This window comes from Trachurus japonicus, chromosome 18 (assembly GCF_045865225.1).
Source record: "Trachurus japonicus isolate A0001 chromosome 18, Traja_1.0".
NCBI lineage: Eukaryota > Metazoa > Chordata > Actinopteri > Carangiformes > Carangidae > Trachurus > Trachurus japonicus.
Genome location: NC_140924.1, coordinates 2967837 through 2991693, shown reverse-complemented (window position 1 = coordinate 2991693; position 23857 = coordinate 2967837). Strand labels below are relative to the sequence as shown.

General features: G+C 44.4%; 2 protein-coding genes across 2 annotated transcripts in view; one reads left to right on the top strand and one right to left on the bottom strand.

Annotated features, from left to right (window-relative positions):
* The first annotated feature begins 7187 nt into the window (after positions 1 to 7187).
* Positions 7188 to 23857, top strand: part of LOC146968318 (CD226 antigen-like) — a 51691-nt gene continuing 35021 nt past the window's right edge. The window contains exons 1-2 of the mRNA XM_085760314.1: positions 7188 to 7292; positions 7995 to 8321. Coding sequence (XP_085616440.1) covers positions 7217 to 7292; positions 7995 to 8321 — 403 coding nt within the window. The 5' untranslated portion in view covers positions 7188 to 7216. The remainder of the gene's footprint in view (positions 7293 to 7994; positions 8322 to 23857) is intronic.
* Positions 18804 to 23340, bottom strand: LOC146968322 (uncharacterized). The gene is made up of 5 exons (XM_085760318.1): positions 23010 to 23340; positions 22685 to 22930; positions 22385 to 22588; positions 21182 to 21274; positions 18804 to 18880 (listed from the first exon to the last, which is right to left on the bottom strand). The coding sequence occupies exons 1-5, from the start codon at positions 23338 to 23340 to the stop codon at positions 18804 to 18806; spliced, it is 951 nt and encodes a 316-aa protein (XP_085616444.1).

Sequence of the window (23857 nt, the reverse complement as noted above, 5' to 3'; positions counted from 1 at the left end):
ATGTTTTTCACAGTTGTAGACAAACTTGTCTTCTCTCACATAATGTGTTCATCAAAGCAGAGAGACTTACTGAATTTAAACTGTGAGCCTCTCAGTGCGGCCACGTCTCTCTCTAATACAAAGAGAAGCAGAAGGGACCCCTGTTTATAACTCACAAGTGTTTCCAAAATATTTACTGTAGAAACACCAAAGTCATTCAGGAAGTCCTTACGACGACCACAGTCTGCTTCTTTTTCTGATAGGAGCTACTGTTTGGTCAGAATAAGCCCAAAAATGAGAAAATAGCTCTTTTTTTCTTGACGATTCTGTCTGCCTCAGCCTGGGGTGACTCAATAGAGCACCGAAGCGGAAGCAGGAAGTAACGGCGCCATGGGTCGATAATTCGGAAAAAGTCTCCATGTAAGTGAACGGGAGTCAAAGTTTTATTTTGTGATCTGATTGAATTGTGTCATGAGAAAAAAACATGTCCTCTACCTGTTTAAAACATCACATTTCATGAAGAGAAACCAGAAGTTTGTTGTAAAACGGCAACACTTTTCCATTACAGATTTCGCAAAATGAAAGCAATATTTCTGAAACTTTGAAAAAGTGCAATTGCTATTTGCGGGTGTTTCCATTGAACGGTGTTGCGAATGAGCGGTAATCTAGTCTCGCCATATCCCATAATTCTCACCCCGCAAGACTTCACTTTGAGGAAGATGGGCGTAAGCGTCTTGCATTCCTATGGTGACAGCACAGCGATCTCAGCTGCTGCTGTTATTGTTTTTAGCAAAGACGAAGGCGAGAGTGGGAGTGTGGCAAGGTGAAGAGGGCCCGGGCGGGGATTGAACCCACACCTCCCGGGTAAGAGTCATGCGCGCTTGCCAGTCACCCAAAGGGACATCCCTTTGGCCAAGTAGCCAGGGCACATGATCAATTGGAGGCATAGTGACAGGAACCTCAACTGTCACATCTCTCCCCCTCTTTTCACAAGCACGTCCTCGTGCTTCCGCGCAGGCTGCCACACATTAGGAATCCATGGACCCTCCACTAGTGCTACATGGATCCTTCCAACAATGCCAGAATGTGGCAAGGTGAAGAGGGCCCGGGTGGGCTAGCCTGGTTGGCACGACTTTCCAATGTTGATACTCAGCATTGGGTCTGGCCAAGACGTTAAGAGAATCCATTTCTCAAAGCGCATCCTTCAAACCTGGTTTACCCGCCCCCCTCAAATGCCTCAGTCTGCTATTGGTCGAAGCCAGAATAGGCGGTGTCGAAGCTTAAACCAATCACACCGCTCTTTCCTCTACTGCGTCACTTACTTGAACACCATAGATATATATATATCTATGCTTGAACACGCCTCTACCCAGAGCCGTTGGAGAGGCTCGACGTTGATTGGCTCTCGAAAAAGAGGGTGGAGTTCCCGAAAATTCGGGAGACAGAAATCCAGTTAATAGCACGGTTGGCCAGACTAGCAGTCAGCAGCGCTTTTGCGAGGCGTGACGTCACTAGTGTGGGCGCGACCAGGCTACGGGTGGGCTTCAAACCCCAGACTCCCGGGTAAGAGTCATACGCGCTTGCCAGTCACCGAAAGGGACATCCCCTTGGCCAAGTGGCATAGTGACAGGACCCTCAACTGTCACAAATAGTTACAACAAACTGCTGATTTCTCTTCATGAAACGTGATGTTTTAAACAGGTAGAGGTCGGAGAGTTTTATCATCACACAATTCAATCTGATTAGAAATAAAACTTTGACTCATGTTCACTTACATGGAGATTTTTTCAGAATTAAGGACCCATGGCGACCATTACTTCCTGCTTCCGCTTCGGCACTCTATTGTTGTGGCACCCACCTCGAGTTGTTGTACCAAACTACCACCTCTGATGCAAACAACTTTTAGAACAATTGGACTGTGCATGATTTTCCAAAACAAACTCAAAACAATATAAACTCTCTGATACAGCGTGTGTTAATGTTGTTGTGCTGTTTAGATTAGTATCACACTCATGTTCTAGAGTAAGTCTTCCCGCTTCTCTTCATGCAGTTTCCCCAGAACAATCAGCTGTGACCAGGAGGCGTTCACTGACCTGTGGTGGAGCTGCAGCAGAGCAGAGACATCAGACCTGCAGAGACACAACAGTGAGACAAACAGGCTCTTTGTGTAAAACAACAGAGTTGCAGCAGTTTGACTCACAGAGCAGCTTGAGCAGAGAGGATTCCTCCATCCTGATTCTCCAACCAAGTCACAGCTGCTCTCTGATCAGCTCTAGTCACTGCACATTAAACCCTCCTCCTTCCTCTGTGGTTTCTGCTGCACTCACACTCACTACAGAGAACATCTTTGCCATGATGCCTTCACTGACCCTCACACTGACACTGCTGTGTTTCTGATCACACAGATTCTGTTCTTTGATTTTCCTCAGTCAGTTTGCTTAATCAAGCTGATTGGTGATCAGTTATAGATTATTCATCTTCTAAATGAGGCCTTATATTGATTTTTTTTTAAAACAGCTGCTTCTGAGAACAGAGGAAGTGAGCTGCAGGTGGGCGGTTTCTCTGTCCTCTGCTCTGTTTAACCTCAGGACTGTGGTCAAGATGTGACATACATACATCGATGCTGAAATGTGAATTGCCCTGTGCAATGTTAACACAATACACTGCCAATCTAGAGGTTCATAAGGAGCTAGGGGAAAATACTGCAATAATCATACTGGAAAGTACACAGACAACAAGGTAGGTTGCAAACTGTGCATGAAACTTGCAAGTGACAATTCACACAATATATATAACAGATTAATAAAAAAAAAAATACATAAATAAAAGTGGGCCTTTTAAAGTAATACTCACCTGCAGCTGCATCAAGTGAGTTCCACCTTGAGGAGAATCAACTCCAACAGAGCTGCAGGCCCAGATAAGGTGTCAGGCTGGACCTTGAAGTCATGTGCTGACCAACTGGCAGAAGTCTTTCTGGACATTTTCAACCTGTCCCTGCAACTGTCTAAGGTCCCTGTCTGCCTAAAGTCCTCCATCATTGTTCTTGTGCCCAAAAAATCAGCCATCACCTGCCTCAATGATTACCGCCCTATTGCTCTGACCCCAGTCATCATGAAGTGCTTTGAGAGGATCCTCCTAAAGCACTTAAAGGACATCATCTCATCATCTTGACTACTATGACTCCCCTACAGGGAGAACCGCTCCACGGAGGACGCTGTCTTGATAGCACTCCATTCAGCCCTGACTTACCTGCACCATCCCAACATGTATGTCAGGATGTTAATTGTGGACTTCAGTTCAGCTTTTAATACTGTTCTTTCGGACACGCTGGCTGCGAAGCTCCACAACCTGGGTCTGTCAACATCACTGTTAGCCTCGTAAACCAGCCTCTCGCAGAAGTGCCTGGCCTCATCCCCATTCTAAGCGTTTGGACTGAAACCCTCAGAAGGCCGAGCCAATCAGCGTCGCCCGCTGTGATTGACACAGCACGTTGGCCAATCAGGGACCGACTGGTGCAACGCCCCGTCACTACACCAACTTGCTGATTGGCTGAATGGGGTTGTCTGTCAACGCTACTACCAAAGATATTAAACCGTCTTTGCTACTAGTCTCGCCCAGCTCCCGCCCAGCCCAAACGCTTAGAGGGGGGATGAGGCCAGACTCTCTGAGAAATGAAATGAAATGCATTACCGCGAGAGGCTGGTTTACGAGGCTACATCACTGTGCCTTTGGGTCAAAGACTTCCTCACCGGGACGGTATGTGGCGCAGTGGTTAAGGCGGCTGCCCCATGTAGAGGCTACAGTCCTCAACGCAGGCGTCCCCGGTTCGAATCCTGCATCGGGCAGCCCTTTCCTGCATGTCATTCCCCCTCTCTCTGCCTCCCCCTTTCCTGTCTATCTATACTGTGCTATCAAATAAAGGCAAAAACGCCAGAAAAATATACTTAAAAAAAAAAAGACTTCCTCACCAACAGGCCTCAGGTGATGCGCATAGGGAACTCAACATCTTCCCCTCATCGTTAACACTGGCATGCCGCAGGGCTGTGTGATAAGCCCTGCCCTTTTCACTAACCCTAACCCTCTCTTCATGCACGACTGCTCTGCCATCCACTCCTCAAACATGGTTGTGAAGTTCGCGGATGACACCACCGTAGTGGGTGTTATATCGGACAACAACAAAACCCACTACAGAGCTGAGGTCCAGCACCTGACACAGTGGTGTTCTAATAACAACCTTATCCTGAACACCAGTAAGACCAAGGAGGTCATAGTGGATCTCAGGAGGTCCAGGAAGACTCAACATGCTCCAATTTGCATACAGGGGGAGGAGGTGGAGTGCGTTGACACCATCAAATTCCTGGGCATCCACATTTCCTCCGACCTCTCCTGGTCACTCAACATCTCACTCCTGGTGAAGAAGGCCCAACAACGGCTCTTCTTCCTTAGGAAGCTGAAGCGAGCTGGTCTCTCCTCTCAACTGCTTGCAGACTTCTATAGAGCAACAATTGAGAGCATCCTGTGCCTCAGTTTGACAGTGTGGTATGGCAGCTGTACGGCAGGGGAGAAGGACCTGGCCCGGGTGGTGAGAACTGCACAGGGGATTGTGGGCTGTCGTCTGCCTGATTTGGACTCTGTTTACACCTCTCGAGTCCAGAAGAGGGCCAGATGCATCACCTCAGACTCCACCCACCCGCGCAACAAACTGTTTGTACAGCTGCCGTCTGGCAAGCGGTACAGGTACATTAAAGCAACCACTACAAGGCTTAAGAACAACTTCTTTCCCAGAGCTGTGAAGGTAATAGTCCCCTTGTAGTGGCACACACACATTCTCCCTCCAGACACACTCAGACTCGCACACTTTACTTCCTCATCCCCAGCCACCCTACATACTTGTGTAAACATCTCTGTCGCATCTCCTTTCTATTCTTTTTTATTCTATTTATTACTGTATTGTATGTGTATTTTTTTAAGCCATGGGTCCAAAGAAATTTTCATTATCTAGTATAATGACAATAAAGACACTCAACTAGACTCAACTCAACTAATGAGTCTGGTTTGTCAAGTCAATCAAGTCTGTGTGTTCTGTGATCACTTCACAGTAAAGTGTCTAGTCGATCCACTCTGTAGATTTCTTATAAGTTTTCTTATGACAGTTCCTGGGATAAGTGAATGTGTGTGAGTGTGTGTGACAGTCACCATCCTACCACCAGGTGGAGTATTCAATGAACCTGCTCTGAGATCCAGGTAGAATCAGGCTGGGAGGCTCCTTATCAAGCGGACTGGATCTGAAGTAGCTCTTACTCTGTCCATAAGACCTGACCTCTTTGGTTTTATAAACAAGACTATGAAGCATAACCATAATGTAACACTAGGCATCGTCATGCAGTATAATACTTAATGTAAGGCCTTGGATTACACTTTAGTTCAGTCACTTCCAATCCATCAGTCACCATCTGAATCATTGTCAGCAGACTTTATTGTACACTACAGTAGTATTTATGAGGCTGTCATAGTGACCCTGAACAAACCAGAGTGTGGACTTTGTTTTTGGATTGTTACAGTAAATGTGAACACCTCTGTCTATGTGTTATATTGTGTGTGTTATCTTCCTGCTCTGTCCCTGTGGTGGAATGTGAAATGAAGGAGAGTGGAAAAGAATTTCCATAAAGGGAACAATAAAGTCTAAAGTCTAACAACAACTAATTGCACAACCATTTTAACAACATTATATTATGCTTTATCTCAGTCCATATTAGGCAAGGCAAGGCAAGGCAAGGCAAGGCAAGGCAAGGCAAGGCAAGGCAAGGCAAGGCAAGGCAAGGCAAGGCAAGGCAAGGCAAGGCAAGGCAAGGCAAGGCAAGGCAAGGCAAGGCAAGGCAAGGCAAGGCAAGGCAAGGCAAGGCAAGGCAAGGCAAGGCAAGGCAAGGCAAGGCAAGGCAAGGCAAGGCAAGGCAAGGCAAGGCAAGGCAAGGCAAGGCAAGGCAAGGCAAGGCAAGGCAAGGCAAGGCAAGGCAAGGCAAGGCAAGGCAAGGCAAGGCAAGGCAAGGCAAGGCAAGGCAAGGCAAGGCAAGGCAAGGCAAGGCAAGGCAAGGCAATTTTATTTGTATAGCCCGTTTTTACAAACAGTTTGTCTCAAAGGGCTTTACATGGCATCGTAACAACATCCTCTGTCCTTAGACCCTCACATCCACTGAGGAAAAACTCCATGGAAACCCTTTTAACAGGGAAAAATCGGAGAAACCTCAGGGTGAGCAACAGAGGAGGGATCCCTCACCCAGGACGGACAGACGTGCAATAGATGTTGTTACAGACAAGAAAACAGTTTACAGTTTGTCACAGAATGTGCGAAATATGGAAATGTTAGCAGGAGTTGATGAAGGCAGTATTAGGAAGGATTGTAGGCAGTGTACCTGCCACATATGATTACATCAACTTTAAACATCTTTGAATGCCCAAGGAAAGTGTTATAAATCTTATCAATTATTATTAAGCCTTTTATTGTCACCGGGTTACATTTGCACTGTTGCATTTGAGTGTATATCTACTCTGGAGACATGAAACACCACGTCTGATGTCCACATCTCTATTATTTTCATTTAATTTCATTTATTTGTTTATTTGTAACTGGACTCTGCATATTCATGAACATACAATATATAAATATGCCAGATTTAGTTCTGAAGGTAATTTCCATCTGCAGTATTACACATTCATATATCAGTGGGTATTTGGGATTCAGTATCTTGGACACTGTTCTGACAGCTTGACTGCTACCACTGATACAGCATGGGAGGACTGAAGACTCACCTCAGTTGACTCTACATCTGTAACAGCTGGAAGAGAGAGAACATGACATGTTTTTATTGTCTTTGTGTTGTTGTTGTTGTTGTTGTTGTTGTTGTTGTTGTAGGTGGTGGAGTGCAGCAACATTACAAACCAGAGGATGGTCAGTCATGTAAAAACCTCAGAGTGATGATGGTTCAGTCTCCTGCTGCTGATAACCAGACTGACAGCTTTTGTTGACGTCATGCCTTCATGACTCAAGCGACAGGTGCTTCGCCCTCCTGACCTCGCCTTCACTCCTCCTTTAGGGCGTGGAGAGTCAAAATCAGAGTTCAAGAGGAAGTAGACGGTCAGAGAAGCTCAGTGTTCAGTGGCTTCTCACTGCTGTTTGACACTGGCAGACATTAAAGAGTAGAAGAAGAAGAAAAAGAAGATGAAGACAAAGTAGAAGAAGATGTGTTCCTCCTCCTCAGTGGTGTTGGTCTCCCTGTGTCTCCTGCTGTGTCTCCCTCCATGTCTGTCCTCTGACGGTAAGATCTGAACTCTCTGTCTCTGTTATGTAATGTTGTAGTTAACATACTTACAGTAGTTTGTTACCATGGACTGAGGAGCCGTCGTCAGTCTCTCTCAGTCTCAACATGGCCGATCTCTTCTTGTTGTTTTGCTCCATATCAAATCAACAGAGTTTCAGAGGGTTAGGACAGGGGACCAAGACCAGGACCTGGTCTGGTAACAGGACTCACTGAAGGGTGTGTTCAGGTACAGTGGGACACAATGCTGCCTCGTTGTGATGGCATGGTTAAAATTGTTCTCTTCCTGGTTGATGGCGGTTCTCTGTCATGTCACTAGACCAGTTTGTTTCCTTCATCACACTCAGATGAAAATGTAACTAGAAACAACTAGGCTATTAAAACACACTTTAAACTTTAACTGAATATGAGGGTTTACTGCATGTTTTTTTTATGTGTTTTATGTTCATGGTATGTCAGAATCTGAATCTGATTTATTGGCCAAGAATGCTGCATACATAGCTACAAGGAATTTGTCTCCGGTTCGAATAGCTCCTCTGACGTTCACTTAAAAAATTTACAACAACCATTGGTGAAGCTAACACACAGAAGTGAAAACCAACCAAGACTTAAAAACAGACGTCTGCCACCACCATCATCATCATCGTCATCATCATCAGTTATTTAATGAGCTGATGATTCTTTGTCTTTTGTTCTTACCAGTGACAGTGAAATCTGGAGAAGACGCCACTCTGCAGTGTCAAGGTCCCAAAGGCGCTGAGATCAAACTGATAAAGTGGACCAGACCTGACCTGGAGTCAAAGCGTTACGTCTTCTTCTACAGAGAAAACCGTACAATTGAAGAGCACCAGGATCCGTCTTATCGTGGTCGAGTGGAGCTGAAAGATCCAGAGAAGAAAGATGGAAACGTTTCTGTGATTCTGAAGAACGTCAACTTCAATGATGCTGGGAGATACGAGTGTCACATCAGAAACACAGGAAGTGACCTTAAGTTCATCAAAGCCATCAACCTGAAGGTTCAACACTCAGGTGAGTCCTGGTGCAGCTGCTTCCTGGTTGTTGATGAACCATCAGAGATGTGTTGTTGTTGATGATGTTGATTTAGTAGGAAACAGCTGATCTGAGTCATGTGATCAAAGTGCAGTAGATAATGTCTGACACCAACCTGACAGCTGATACCTCACTCTGCTTCTCTCTGCAGGAGACACAGAGGAGAGAGGAGACAAGGAGGGAGGAGACAAGGAGGAAGGAGTCAAGGAGAGAGGAGACAAGGAGAGAGGAGACAAGGATTCACATCCTGGACTGGGAGTTGTTATTGGTGCTGGTGCTGTTGCTGGTCTTGTTGGAGGTGTTGTTGCTGGTCTTGTTGGAGGTGTTGTTGCTGGTCTTGTTGGAGGTGCTTTTATCCTAAATAGAGAATCGCACAGAAATCGCGCAGATCAGGGTTTGTTTTAAGCTCAGGATGAAATCATCTGATGAAGATGAAGAGACCACGCACGATCTGATATCACCAAGTAATCAACAGCCCAGGACTAACCCTAACCCTATTGGTTGGTTATAACAGCGCTCCTGGGCTGTTAAAGCAGAAGTAAGCGATCCGGTGGTTTTGGCTAATGCTGCGTTCCAGGCAGGCTTTTGAAACCGTAAATTACAGCTTCATGTCACAACTTACGACTTTGTAGCGTTCCAGGCAACCCACTCGTGTTTTTCCGACCTGTTTTACTTGTGAAAGTCACTATAACGGCCACTCGTAACTTCTGACCCGTGAACTCGTACCAGATCGAACTGGTACGACTTCACAGGTCGGAAAAACACGAGTTACGGGTTGCCTTGAACGCACCATAACGTCTTGTCAGCAGATGGAGTTAGCAGCCCCCGCCCTCGTCATGGATCTATTGGTCCTCGTCCCTACGTCACCACATTCAGGCGCATCCCTTGGCTGCACACACAGAGAGGACTGCCCCTTCATGCCGTTCTCTCTCCTCATTGGATAAAGGTTGTAGGATACGAGAAAAGTTTTCTCCTGGGCTCAGAGCAGAGCAGAGGGACTGACAGACCCGTGTTTCAGACCAAACACTCTATAGAAGTGATTGCTGTCGGAAGATACAACTATTTAAGACTTAGATTAACACAAAAATATCGTTTACTTCTGCTTTAATTACTTGGTGACATCAGATCATGCAAGAGACCACAGCGATGTTTGTGACTCTGGACTTATTGTCTGTTGGAGGTGGATGATGTAGTTTGTTAATAATAATAATAATAATAATAATAATAATAATAATAATAATAACAATAAATAATGAATGCAGTGGAAACAGTGTGTTTATCTTTTAATGTTCTGGTCTGACCTGATCTGATCCACCTTGATGTTTAAACACTGTCAGGGACCAAGCAGTAAGGAGCACAGTCAATTTCAAAGAAAAGTGGGTTTTTATTCTACCCAAAGAAACAAAATCAAACTTTCAACTCAAGACAAGGGCCCCTAAAAGAGGCCAACTTCATATAACTACAAATAAACTGGAAATACGGTGCAACTAAAACAACAGACCTCCTAAATGAGCGACAAAGTAAACTTAAATACTGGCTTGGGCAAACCAAAGTGAAACGCAAGGGATGAACAAAATAGGCAACACATTAAACTAATACAAAACGCAAATACAGTAACTAAACCCCATACCCTCCCCATGACATTGGAGCAGGTGGTTTGGCCCAGTTCAGCTGATGGCTGTATAAAGGTGCTGCTTGGCCATGGCCACGCCTTTTGTCCTCCCGGAGTCACCACCCTACCAGCCAGGTAACTCAAAAAGAAGAAATAATAAATAACACAATATTTAAATTATACAGAATTAATGTGTATACTTGTGCAAAAATGTAAGATTAAACAAAATAAACTATTACCAAATCCAAGAATGTGGATGTGGATGTGGGTGCGGCGGACATTACCATATGTGGCTGCAGCCATCACAAACACTATTGTTCTCAGAGGTCACATCAGGTGAGTGTCTCCAGGCTGTAACATGATCCTTCATGGGTGGAGCTGTTTGTTATCAGAAATAGCTCTTAGCTCTCAGGAAGTGAAAGTGAAAGCGTTGTCAGACGTTCAAGGGAATCAAGTTGTTTTATTTTTTCAACAAATTTTAAAGGATTTAAAACAGGAAGAGGTTTGTTTGACTATCAATCACTGATAATCAATGAGTTGAGGGGTGATGATTCTTCACTAGGATCACATGATGACCCGATCTGAATTCTCTCTGATGTCACTTCCTGTTTCTGTAACTCACACTGTCTCATGTAATCATATTATTGTAGTAGCCTAATATAAGCTGGAAAATAAAGAAATAAATGAATAGAAAAACACAGAGAAGGTTGTTTTTTTTCTGATTTTGACCAAACTTCATGTTTTCATATATTTGCATATTTATTGATTTATGTCAGTATTTATTGATCAAATACAATAACACGCAGTGGATAAACCACACAGCTATGTCATGTTAATGCTCACAGTAAATAATGTTCATCATGTTCATTGAACCGTGAGACCTGAGTGAGTGTCTGTTTCTCAACACAATCTGACTTCAGGGCAGAGCTATGCATTGTGGGAAAACAGCCACCAGCACTGGGGGCTGCTGCCTCCTGCTGGTGGATGGGTGTTACTGTGTCTTACAGTCAGACATGAATAATGTAGGAACCTCCATTAAAGTCTATTATATTTATGTTATTATTTTATTGTTATCAGTGTAGTTCAACCTCTGTACCGTATGTCTCTAGACATGTATCACTCTCCTACTCACCTGACTGCCCAGAAGGAAAAATCTGTCTCGTCTCATCACATTTCTATTATTGTTTCAAAAGACCAATAATAGAAAAATATGTTTTATTCCAAAAATACCTTGTCACCAGCCCTTCTGTCACTGTATAGGTACTGCAGTCGCTTCACCAGTAACATTGATTGAGAAAAAAAGATTTGACAGCTCGCCCATTCATTTTTTATAATGGATAAGGTAAAAAGGACATTACATAAAATAATAAATGAATGTAAAAACACATAAAGAGTTTTGCGTATCTATTGACTGATTGATCCCCAGTCAGATGTTCAGTTCTTCCATAAACTGATCTGAGAGCAGCTCTACAGAGTCCTGATGTTCAGGTGAAGTGTGGTGCTGCCCCCTGCTGGCTGCTGCTGCAGGTAACACCTCACATCAGCTGAGTGGCTCCACGACAAAGTGAGGCTGAAACTGGTTTAAACTGGACTTTAACTGATCAGTGATGGTGAACTGATCAGACTCTGTGAACATAATGATAAAAAAATGTATTTGTTCGTGCCTTCCACAACACCCAAAGTCACTGTACAGATTTTTTTTTAAAAATAGCAAAAATAGATATAAAATACAAGAACACAAGAAATACATAAAAAAAACCTCAATGAATAGATGAGGATGATAAAACAGTTGGGGGACAATGTGTTATAGGAAGGAGATTTTAAAAAATGGTGTGTTTTGAGGTGGGACTTGAAAGTCTCAATAGAGTCCAGAGTATGGATGTGAGTTCCAGAGTCTCGGTGCTGAAGGGCAGTGGGACATGGAGAGAGTTGATGAGAAGAACTTCACTCTCATTGCCGTTGAGTTTCAGCCTGTTGTTGTTTGACATCGAGTTTGTACTGGTTTGCAGGTCAGTTTTTTTTTTTTTTTTTTTTAAGTATATTTTTTTGGGCTTTTATGCCTTTATAGATAGTACAGTTGAGACAGACAGGAAATGGGGAGGCAGAGAGAGGGGGGATGACATGCAGCAAATGGCGCCCGACGCGGGACTCGAACCGGGGCCGACCGCAGCGAGGACTGTGCCTCTATACATGGGGCGCCCGCTCTAACCACTACGCCACGCAACGCCCCTGGTTTGCAGGTCAGTTTGTAAGGCTATTAGAGGGTGATGTCATGTCCGGTTTGATGGTGATGTAGATTTGAGTGTCATCAGCATATTAATGAAAGTGGAAATACCAAAATAACAGAAAATATTGCCAAGAGAGAGGATATAGATGATAAAGAGTAGAGGACCCAGTAAAGAACCTTGTGGAACACCGCAAGCGTTCACTTTGGTTCAGCAGTTTGACTGGAGTCTGGTTCCAGCTGACGATGATGAAGATGTTGGTTCTGGTCAGAAGTGGTGCTCAGTGGTGACCGCCATGACGTCATCATAGTCCTCAGCCAATGGCTGCTCAGCACGGGTGGCTGTGGCTGTTGCCGTGGAGACAGGTGAGCGACATCCTGTCAGAGGAGTTGATAAGATTTAGATTCAGTTTACAAACAGTAAGAGGCTGATAATTAATCTATAATCAATAACAATCAACAACACATGATGGAGACAGTGACTGAGGAATAAAATACTATAATACTTTATGATTGATTGATTGATTGATTGATTGATTGATTGATTGATTGATTGATTGATTGATTGATACCTAAGGCTCAGAGACACCATGATGACAGTGGAGACGACGTACAGACAAGTCACAGCTGCTCTCTGATCAGCTCTAGTCACTGCACATTAAACCCTTCTCCTTCAGACACTCACTACAAACAGGAAGTGAACAGAGGTGTGGGTTTCTCTGCACTCTGCTCTGTTTCACCACTGAACTGTGGTCAGGATGTGACATACAATGTTGTTGAAATGTGTATTCTAATCTGGACACTTCAAACACCATGTTCTGAATATTCAGTTTTCATGTAAATACCTCAGTGTGGTGGTTCAGACTCCTGCTGAGAACCGGACTGGGACCTGTGTTAACGTCCTGACGTCACGCCTTCAACGAGATGCTACGTCCTCATCGTTCAGCTCCTCCTCAGAGTTCGTCAGAGAGGAGGAAGTAGATGGACTCGCCACATGTTGTGTTTCACCAACCGAGTATTCGCGGCTTCTCACTGCTGTTTGAGACTGGTGTAGTTTAAAGAGTAGAAGAAGATGAAGATGTGTTCCTCCTCAGTGTTGAGGGTCTCCCTCCTGTGTCTCCCTCTGTGTCTGTCCTCTGAAGGTAAGGACCTAAACTCTCTGTTACTAGTAGTTTGTCAGTCTCATTGTCTCAAAATGGCAGATCACTTCCTGATTGGCTCCGTATCAAATCAACACAGTTTCAGAGGGTTAGGACAGAAGACCAAGACCAGGACCTGGTCTGGTACCAGAACAAGACCAGGGGCCGGATTCACCAATATGTTCTTAAGAAAGATCTTAAGAAATGTCTTAAGAAGAAAATTAAGAAGTTCATAAGAAAGTTCTTAAGTGCAATTCCTCAATATTTTCTTAAGAACTGTCTTAAGAACAGTCATTTCTTACGAATTTCTTATTTTTCCTACTTAAGAACTTCTTAAAATACGTTATTGCATTGCATTGTATGCACCATCAGCAGCATAGCAGGTAGAGTGTGGAGTTTTGTTCGTTGCAGTTTGTAAACAAAACATTGAAACTCAGCCCCTCCTCTGGGGCTAAGCTGTGTAGCCTCTTGCCCCAGGCAGCAGCAGTTGTCAGGACTGCAAAGGAGAGGAAATACAGTCTGAAGCTCTGGAGCCGTGAGCCGATAACCGACCGTCACAGGAGCCTCCGGCGTTATGTAATTATGCCATCGCGGTGAGCTGGGAAGACGGTGTTAGCGGCGGATGCTAACCGCTAGTTAGCATCGAGCTAGTACCCTGTGTCGGTCGGGAATCGGTCCGCGGCTCTAGCGCTTCATTCAGACTGTATTTCTTTTTCTTTGCAGTCCTGACTGCTGCTGCTGAGGGAGAGAAACGTGCTAGCACTCAGCAGCATCAGAGACAGCTAAGTTAGTGCAGCTAGCAGCCCTCAGCCTCCTACTCTGCTCCACCTGAGCTGTCATCAACTCTCGCTCTTCACCCAGAAACGACCCTGTGCACAACAAAACAAAGCAACCACCACACAGGACTAGACGCCCATTAGGTGATAATTAAAACGGATTTCATATGTATAAGTCTAACATTTAATTTTGGGCACAAATATGACCTATAGCTACTAGTCTAAACTTGTCTAAAATTTGTTGAAAAAGGCGATTTTAGAGGTTTACCTATACACCGTGGGAATTTAAGACAGGTCAGGGTTGTCTTAAAGTTAAGAAAAAAGTAAAGAACAAATTTGAGAACTTTGATTTCAAGAATACCATTTGATCTTAAGTTTTTTCTTAAGAAGAAACTTAAGAACAAAGTTGAGAAAATACTTAAGAACTTTTTTGGAGAATATGACTTCTTCTCTTTTTTCTTCTTAAGACAGAAGTTGAGAAATAAATTACACTTAAGAAGATTTTTTTTCTTAAGAACGTTTTGTGAATCTGGCCCCAGGTCCTCAGTGCAATGTGTGTGTTCAGGTGCAGTGGGACACAATGCTGCCTCAAGGTCAAGGTCAAGGTCACGTTTATTTATAGAGCACCTTAGAACAACCTAGGTTGACCAAGGTGATTTAAATAAAAGAAATAACAATAAAATACAATAGTACATTTCAAAAGACAATTTCAGCAATGACACATACATTCAGCAAACCACACAACTTCATCTCACATAGGTTAGGGTTAGGGTTATGGATCATGGACCATGGAAAAAGGCGCCTTTGTGAGATGGCAGCAGTCATGTGAGACCAGACAGATTGTTTCCTTTATTTTTAAAAAACAGTGTTGGGCTTCAACTGAATAGGAGTGAGTAATGCTTTTTTGTGGGATTTCTAATATTTAAGTAAGGGATAACGCCCAACGAGGTGTCCATTATCAGAAATTAATGGACGACACGGAGGCGTGAACGACACCAGTTGTCAGAACCATCGGAGCATCAGTTGCTACCGCAAATTCCATTAATTTCTGATAATCAGATACCTCGTCGGGCATTTTCCCGCTTATACCATGGTCACTTACGAAATAAATAAATATTTAATACATTACTAATACTTGAATGTTGTTTTTACCGTTAAAATCATACGTTTTTCACAATAAGTAGCTGAGCAGACTATTTAATATCTCTCGTCGTGATATTTTGAATTTTTAAAACAGAGAGGAAGACCCGCTGTGGCCGCATGTAGCGTACAGCCACAGTGATCTGCCACCGAAGGGAGGTGAGGTGACAGCTTCATTGTTACGTGACATTAAGTGTTATTTCACTTCTTACCGCTTGTATGTTTACGCTCCGAAAAAAAGTTGTTATTGTCTGAGTATCCATTGTCATGGTTACCAACAAGTATTTGAGCGAGCGCAGTAATATTTAGGACATAATCAGGCAATTTGACCGGAACGTCTTTATGGGTGTCCATTATCACTTTTTGATTGACACCCCGCAGCCAATCAGAATCGAGTATTCACCCTGACCATGGTATAATGAAGGAAAAGAGAAGAAGTTGAAGGGTCAGCACTCAAAAAATGTCCTTTAGGTAGCTTTAATGGAACAGTTGGGGAGGTAGTCCACTAATGTTTCGACAGTAGCAGTCTTCTTCAGTGTCGGATAATTACACGTCAATAATTGGATGGTTGAGCAGGTCGTCCAACCAGAAGGTCGGCCGTTTGATTCCCAGCTCCTCCAGACCACATGTAGAAGTTTCCTTTGGACCCACTCTTGCCCCAAACTTCCTGTTTGTCTTTGTCTTTTGTTATTAACAGTGACGGTGAAACCTGGAGAAGACGCCACTCTTCCATGTCGAGGCCCCAGAGACGCTGTGATCATAGTGATAACATGGAGCAAACCTGACCTGGAGTCAGATCTTTACGTCTTCTACTACAGAGAGAACCGTTTGTACCAACAATACCTGCATCCGTCTTATCGTGGTCGAGTGGAGCTGAAAGATCCAGAGATGAAGGACGGAGACGTTTCTGTGATTCTGAAGAACGTCAACTACATTGACACCGGGAGATACAAGTGTCGTGTTGTAAACAGCAAAGGACAAGAAAGAACTGAACAAACTAGAAACATCACTCTGAAGGTTCAAGGTGAGTTTGTTCATATGAACCTGAGATGTGGTCACATGACATCACTGCTCCTGATGCTCAGGTGTTTCTCTGTTTCAGTCCCAGTGACCATCAGGGCTGGACAGTCTGTCTCTCTGCCATGTCGAGCTCCCAACAACACTCACATCATAGTTGTAGAGTGGAAAAGACCTGAACTGAAACCAGAATATATCTTTGTGTACCGGGATGGGAGACTTGATCCACACAACCAGCATCCATCTTATCAGAACCGGGTGGAGCTGAAGGACGGAGAGATGAAGGACGGAGACATGTCCATGATTCTGAAGAATGTGAACGGTAACGACACAGGAACGTACGAATGTCGAGTCGTCTACACAGAGACAAAGAGCAGCAGTGGATCCAGTTTAAAGTCAGATCCCTTTAGCATCGTCCACCTGCAGGTCCAGTCAGGTGAGTCCCAGAGTCCAGACTCTGTTGTGTTCTTCACTCATCACCTACCTGACAGCTGATACCTCACTCTGCTTCTCTCTGCAGGAGACACAGAGGAGAGAGGAGGAGACAAGGAGGGAGGAGACAAGGGTCTACACGTCGGACTGGGAGTTGGTCTGAATGCTGCTCTGTTGGTTGTTGTTGTTGTTGCTTTTATCGTCTATAAAAAAAAAACGTAGTCAGTCAGTCTCAGCTGGACAGAGGGACCACGTCATGCTGGCAAATGACGTTTGGGTTGGTGCATGAGGCCGAGTTTGGAATGACTGGTTACGGGTGGTTTATCCAATTCACTTAATTTATATAGCACATTTTAAAAACAACAAGGTTACCAAAGTGCTGCACAACAGATACAAAAACAGTAAAACAAACAAAGCTAAAGTTAAAATACAGTGCATTAAAAGCATATAAAAGCACTAAGAAGATCAGATAAAACACTAAGAAATACAAAAATACATTAAAAGACAAACAAAGACCACACAACTCTCATGCTGTATTAAAAGCTAAGGAGTAAAAATGAGTTTTAAGACAAGATTTAAAAGGGTGGGTGGGTAGCTCATTCCACAGTTTAGAACGCATGGTCCCCCCTGGTCTTTTGTCTGCTTTTTGGTACGACGAGACGCAGGTAGTGCCAGACCATTTAGTGACTTAAAAACAAACAGTAAAATCTTAAAATTAATTCTAAAATGGACAAGGAGCCAATGGAAGGAGGCGAGAACAGGGGTAAGGTGATCACGCTTGTGAGTTCCGGTTAAAAGACGAGTGGGGCCTTGTGTTTATCGGAAACAGCTCTCGGAAAGTGAAAGTGTTGAAAGACGTTCAGGGGGATTCATTTGAAATAGTTTTAGTAGCCTATTTCAACACATTTCAAAAGATTAAAAACAGGAAGTGTTTTGTTTGACTATCCAGTGACAGTGACCAGAATCAGGTGGAAGTGGGTAACATGGGACAGGGCCCAAGTCTTGATGATTATTCAGTAAAATCACATGTTGATCATGTGAACTCTCACTGATGTAATTTGCTGTTTCTGTGAATCTCACTGTCTCATGAATTAAAGAAATAAATGAATGTAAAAACACAGAAAATCCTTTTTTTGTTTTTTCCAAATCCTTTTTATATATATACTTGCGCATTTATTGATTTCAGTATTGACTGATTGATTGGTCCTCAGTCAGGTGTTCAGTTCTTCCATAAACTGATGTGAGAGCAGCTCTAAATTTGTTGATGTTGAGGTGAAGTGTGGTGCTGCCCCCTGCTGGCTGCTGCTGCAGGTAACACCTCACATCAGCTGAGAGGCTCCAACTGGTTTAAACTGGATCAGTGTAAACATTCCCCAAGGAAATGTTATAGTTATTTTTATGAACCTTTAAGCCCATTGAGATCAGAAATCTCTTTTCCAAGCAAGACCTGGCCACAGTAGCAGCCAGTCATATTAAACCAGCATGAACAAGACACATTTTCCATCAGATGAACTCTGTGAAACCCAAAGAACCACACGAGAGAAAACAAGTGAAGATACCAGAGTTTATTGATGCCACTGAGAAACCAGACCACTGCTGCAGGAACAAACAGGATGATAATAAAATACAGAAAACAGGAAAGACAATAAGTTCATCAGCCACTGGACAAATAGTGAACATCATCACATGTTGAAATCAAGGTCGAACAACACAAGAGACAAGTTTGACACTAGGGATGTAACGATATCTAAATCTCACGGTATTTCAGTATCTCAAATAACAAGTCCACTGTACGATATTTATTGCAGTATTGTAGGCATGTCATGATATTAAAATCTCACCATACAACACCACAGTTATTGTGTCATTTGGTCAAACTAAAATAGCTTAGCTGCCTCCCTCCTTCCCTTCCTCCACCCTACCCTCAAAAAAACAGGTCAAAAGTCATGGATCTATTATAAGAACAAAAGTTAATATAACACATCCATGGTCAAAGTGTGTTGAAGGAAAGACCGGAAGTCTATGTGGAACACGGAAGTCATACCGGATATGGTGTTGAAACGGTATAAACCATGATAATGACACGATTTACTGTGGGGAAGGGGCGGCAGCAGCAGGACGTCAGTGGTGGGACAGGTGTGAAGGAGTGACGGTCTTCCTCACTGAAGCGTAGAGGACATCCGGGTCCAGTGGACACTCTGAACACAGACACACAGTTCAGTCAATATGAGTCCTACCTGTCTTCTACCTGTCTTGTCCTGTACCTGTCCATATCCTCTTCCTGTCCTGTCCCCGTCCTCTAACTGTCCTGTACCTGTCATGTCCCAGTTCTCTAACCTGTCCTTTCCTTGTCCTATACCTAAATTCTCCTCTCTCGTTCTGTGGATGACCTGGTAGCGAGACCAGTATCTGATGACCGGACTAACTGGGCCGTCGCTGGAGGACCTTCATTCTCTAAGAACTCTTCATCAAACTGTTCCTCAGTTTCCAGAACTATTCTATGATCCTGAGGAGTTCCCAGGCCCGCTTGGAAATGTTAAGTTTGAGATGACTCATGTCTGAAGAACCTGAAGACAAGATGAAACTTCCAAAGACTGGACAAACCCAACTGGTCTGAAGACTGAAGATCAGAGTCTCAACATATCACACAGTCCAGGATTTAATCTGACCTGGTCTGGATTAAACCTGGTCCAGATCTTCTCAGTTACATCATGTTAATTCTCAGAGATACAGCTGCAACAACATCAGACCAGATGTGTGAGACAATCACAAACAGAATCACAACCAGTCCATTATTCAACTGGTTGACTATCAGGAAATCAATCAACACTTTGATAATCGATTAGTCATCAGGTAAACCTTCACACCAACAGGTGATATAGAGTCATAGGTCAACCTGAAGGTCTCTGGACTGTTGGAGGAGCAGGTTTGATCCTTGACCTTGAACCTTCCTGCTGTGAGGCCACAGGGCTTCCTAACCACTGCTCAACCAGGGCTTTGCACACCTCTGCAAAAATCATTTCCTCTGGTTATCCTGCAAAGTCATTGTGTTCAAAACGTTGTTGCTTTTCTCTCTGATCAAATAGAGCAGGGAGTAGACCTGATATTCCTTGCTCTTCTCAGCAAGCCCCAACGGAATCCTGAATCGCTCAAAGCGCCATATCCTTTGCATCCAGCAGCTAGGCTTGTCAAAGTTGAAGGCATAGCAAGGCAAGGCAATTTTATTTGCGTTGCCCATTTTTGCAAACAGTTTGTCTCAAAGGGCTTTACATGGCATCACAACAACATCCTCTGCCCTTAGACCCTCACATCCACTGAGGAAAAACTCCATGGAAAACGGACAGGACGGACAGACGTGCAATAGATGTTGCATTGGACAACTTCCCAGTGGCGGCATAAAGAATATCTGGTCCATTGTCTCATTGTTCCTCTCTTTTCCTTCTCGAAAAAGTAGAAACGAGCTAGCAGCTCACCAGCTCAGAAGCTAAGTCGCCAACACCAACACGAACCTCTCCTCTTCCCGTCTCGACTGCCCCTCTCGTAGGCTTCTGTTACTCTCGGATCCTTGTCACTCACTTCTGACACCATGTACGATAACTGGTATGTAATCTTGAATGATTATTGTGTATGAACAACCTGCCCCCAACATCCGCATTACATTCAACCTTATGCAACTTACTAGCGACACCTGGTCTCATGACATTCCACTACACTTAGCGTGAAGACCGTAAAGACTGGAACCAGGGGGAACAGTTAGCCCCAGAATCTCTCTGTACTAAGTTCCAACATGAAGAGCAGCTTTACCTCTGGTCCTGTTTGCTCTGGTGACTACTTGTCCATAAGTGGCATCGTCAGACCTCATTGTTGAGTAAAGTGCATCTGGTTCCGTCTCTGGAAAACAGAACAGACTTCCGATCAGAGCAGGAACCACAGCTGATACCAACACTGGTCCTTTATTTACTGCTGGACTTAGGACCAAGAGGAGGACGGGACATGTGATGCTACTGAGGTCAAGTGTGAACTCTATAAATAACTTTGTCTTGACACATTTGATGAGAACAACAACCTCAAACACCATGTGACACCTTGTGCATGAGCATCATTGGACAGAGCAGAAAACAGTTGTGGTGAGAATTTCAGAACTCAGCTCAGTGGAATCAAAAAGAGGAAGCTGCTGCTGTGGTTTTACATGCAGAGTTAAAAAAAGATAAAAGCTGTTAGAGAAGCAGCTGAACTCTGCTCTGTCCACTCTTTAGTATCCTGCTACACATTTTACAAATCAATGAATCAATCCATTGATAGATCAATAGACAACACTCATCACCTTCAGTGGGTGATACCGAAGCAGAATCACTGAACGGACAAACCAAACTGGGAGGAGTTGAACTGGTTCTGGTGTTGGACCATGATGAGAAGAAGAAGAAGAAGAAGAAGAAGAAGAAGAAGAAGAAGAAGAAGAAGAAGAAGAAGAAGAAGAAGAAGAAGAAGAGCAGCTGTACCTCTCGTCTTTGATCTGCCGTCTTTGATGATTATTGGTCCATCGGTGACTTCCTGATTCCTCACTTCAGAGTAGACAGTGTCTGGATCGCTCTCTGGACGAGACACAACACATCACATGAGGAAACTGCAGGAAACTTTGTCTCTGGTCCAATCACAGAAACAGATCGCCACAATCTGAGCTGTATCATTCCCCCACAGCTGGGCATGGCAGTTTAGGGTTGTGCCGATTGGCGATCCAATCGTCTATCGGCGATTGGAAGGACGATCGGCGATGTTTTGTTTTCTTGGCGATTTTACACACTCACATACTCGCTACTTTTTTATTGATCTAATGCGCATCTGTTTGTTTTGTTTTAATGAAGCCGCTCCTCTCACTGCTTCCAACAGATACTCTGTCATATGACAGTGTTTCACCAATCAAATGCAGCCACTGGCGACGTCCAATCAGACGGAGCCAGGTAGTCATATGACCGCACACAAAATCTCTGTGGTAAACAGGGTGGCCACTCCGCCTCAAATTTGAGGAAACACGTTTAGCTGGTGTTGTGGCTGTGACTAGGCTGCCGACGCCAGCCCTGTTACTGTATGTCACAGCCCGACGAGGTGTTCACTAATGCCACAAATAAATTACGTCCGCCAGAATAGATTTTTCGGCTTTCGGCAACACAATAGCGTTCCGTTCATTGATCATAGTGCTCTTTCTCCGTTATTAGCCCTCACACACAGAGAAGCGCGCATGCATGACAGCAGGGCACGGTAAAAGCGATACTCATACGCCGCCGCCGCCGCCCCCCCCCCCCGTCGAACGAACACGTGGAACGGCCGCCGACAACCCCCCCCCCCCCCCCCCCCCCCCCGCGGACCCGGGCGATAGATAGGTCTATCGGCGATCTCCAGGGAGGGCGATTGGGACGATCTGAGAATGTCAAAATCGCCCAACACTATGGCAGTTCTTCTCATGTGGAGTTAGATTGCCTGGTTTAGTACCCTTGTTCAAACCTTATAACAAGTTTCCAACTCTAGTGCACACAAAGTTATGTCATCAACTGCTGATGTGAGGGATCATGTCTGCTGGCAGGACTCAGCTAAAACAGACTGAACCAGTCAGAACCTGGTCTTGTCCAACTTTAGGGGTTTCACACCAGCAAAAGCTTTGTGCCGGTTTACCAAGCCCAATTCACAAAACTAAATCTGAATCTCACCTGTAGGTTTCCTCTGGCCACACTGTCTCACCAACAGAACCAGCAGAACCAGAAGAAACAGTAGAAGCAGTAGAAGTAGAACACAGACAGATGCAACAGGCAGCAGCACAGAGAAAGGAGGAGGAGGGGAGGTGGTGGAGGAACCAGGAGAAGAGGATGTGGAGGTTGTAGGTCCAGGTGTGGTGGTGGTGGTGGGCGGTCTCTCTGAAATAAAAATAAAAAAGTAAAAGATGGAACTGATTTCTGGTTTTGCTTTTTCCCAACTCTTTTTATCAAACATTTGACCTGTGACCTCCTGACCTGTGACAGTGATCCAGCTGGATGGAGACCTGTGACCTGTGATGTTACAGCTGTAGAGGCCTTCATCAGACATGTTGACATGGTGGATGGTCATGTGACGTGTAGGCTCAGTCCTGATGAGGGAGCCATCTTTATAGAAAGCAGCTGGGGGGTTGGAGGGAGGGGTCTCCTTTGATTGGCAGCTCAGAGTGACATCATGTCCCTCCATCACAGGGAGGACAGGACTCTGCAGGATCACTGGTCCACCTCAACACAGAGACAAAGTACAGCAGTTGATCCATTTCCACACAGCTTCATCAACACTGACTCCACAGTCTGATCTTACCAGTCACAGTGATGTTGATGCTGCTGCTGCTTGTTGCTCCCTCTCTCAGCTCACACCAGTAAACTCCGCTGTCAAACTGGTCAACATAGCCGATTCTACAGGAGGAACCATTTGAAGTTCCCCAGTCGACTCCACACTCAGCTCTGGTGTCTCTGGTTGTGTTCCTCATCACCTTCCATCCAGCAGAGCTGTCGTCCTCCTCACAGCTCAGAGACACTGAGCCTCCTTGAAACAGCTGAGAGCTGCTGGGACTCACAGTCAGACGAGCTGAGGGAGGAGAGGATTTGAGTATCGGAACAAACTTACCAAATAAAACTCTTGATCTAATCATCCAAGTGTTCATTACAATCATTTTGTGAAGTTCTGCCATCAGCAGTTAAAAGTTGACCACAAAGTGTTGTTACTACTTCATCACATCATGTGTTGTCAGTGCATCAGAAAAGTAACGTTAATGAGGCTGAAAACAACTCATTTATAATCTAACCATACTACAGGAGAACATGTGTGAGAAACTGCAGTGATTATCTGATCCCAGATCAGTTCAACCAGTCAGCCTGAGTCTTTGGCCCTGTCCCATTTTACCCACTTCCACTCGATTTTGACCCTTGCGCTTGCTTTTGCGAGTTCTTTTAAGAGCGAGGAGAAGAGCTTTTCAACCCTTAAGGGGCCGTGTCCACCGGACGCGCTGTCACCGCTCTGGGCGTCTACTTTCGATTCAAATCCTATGGAGTTCAGCGCTCACACCGCTCAGCGCCCTCGGTTGAAAAAACGCTCTTGGCGCTTCCTTTTTTGTCGCAGCGCTCAGAGCGCTCAGAGTTGAAATCTGTTCAACTTTTCGTCAAGCGGCT

What these genes read in the sequence shown, in the direction of transcription:
- LOC146968322 (XM_085760318.1), bottom strand. Translation starts at nt 23,340, where the DNA reads ATGATTAGATCAAGAGTTTTATTTGGTAAGTTTGTTCCGATACTCAAA. An exon ending in CAGCTGGATCACTGTCACAG is followed by an intron (nt 22,589 to 22,684) that starts GTCAGGAGGTCA and finishes TTTTTATTTCAG; the next exon opens with AGAGACCGCCCACCACCACC. An exon ending in CGGCAGATCAAAGACGAGAG is followed by an intron (nt 18,881 to 21,181) that starts GTACAGCTGCTC and finishes GTCTGTGTTCAG; the next exon opens with AGTGTCCACTGGACCCGGAT.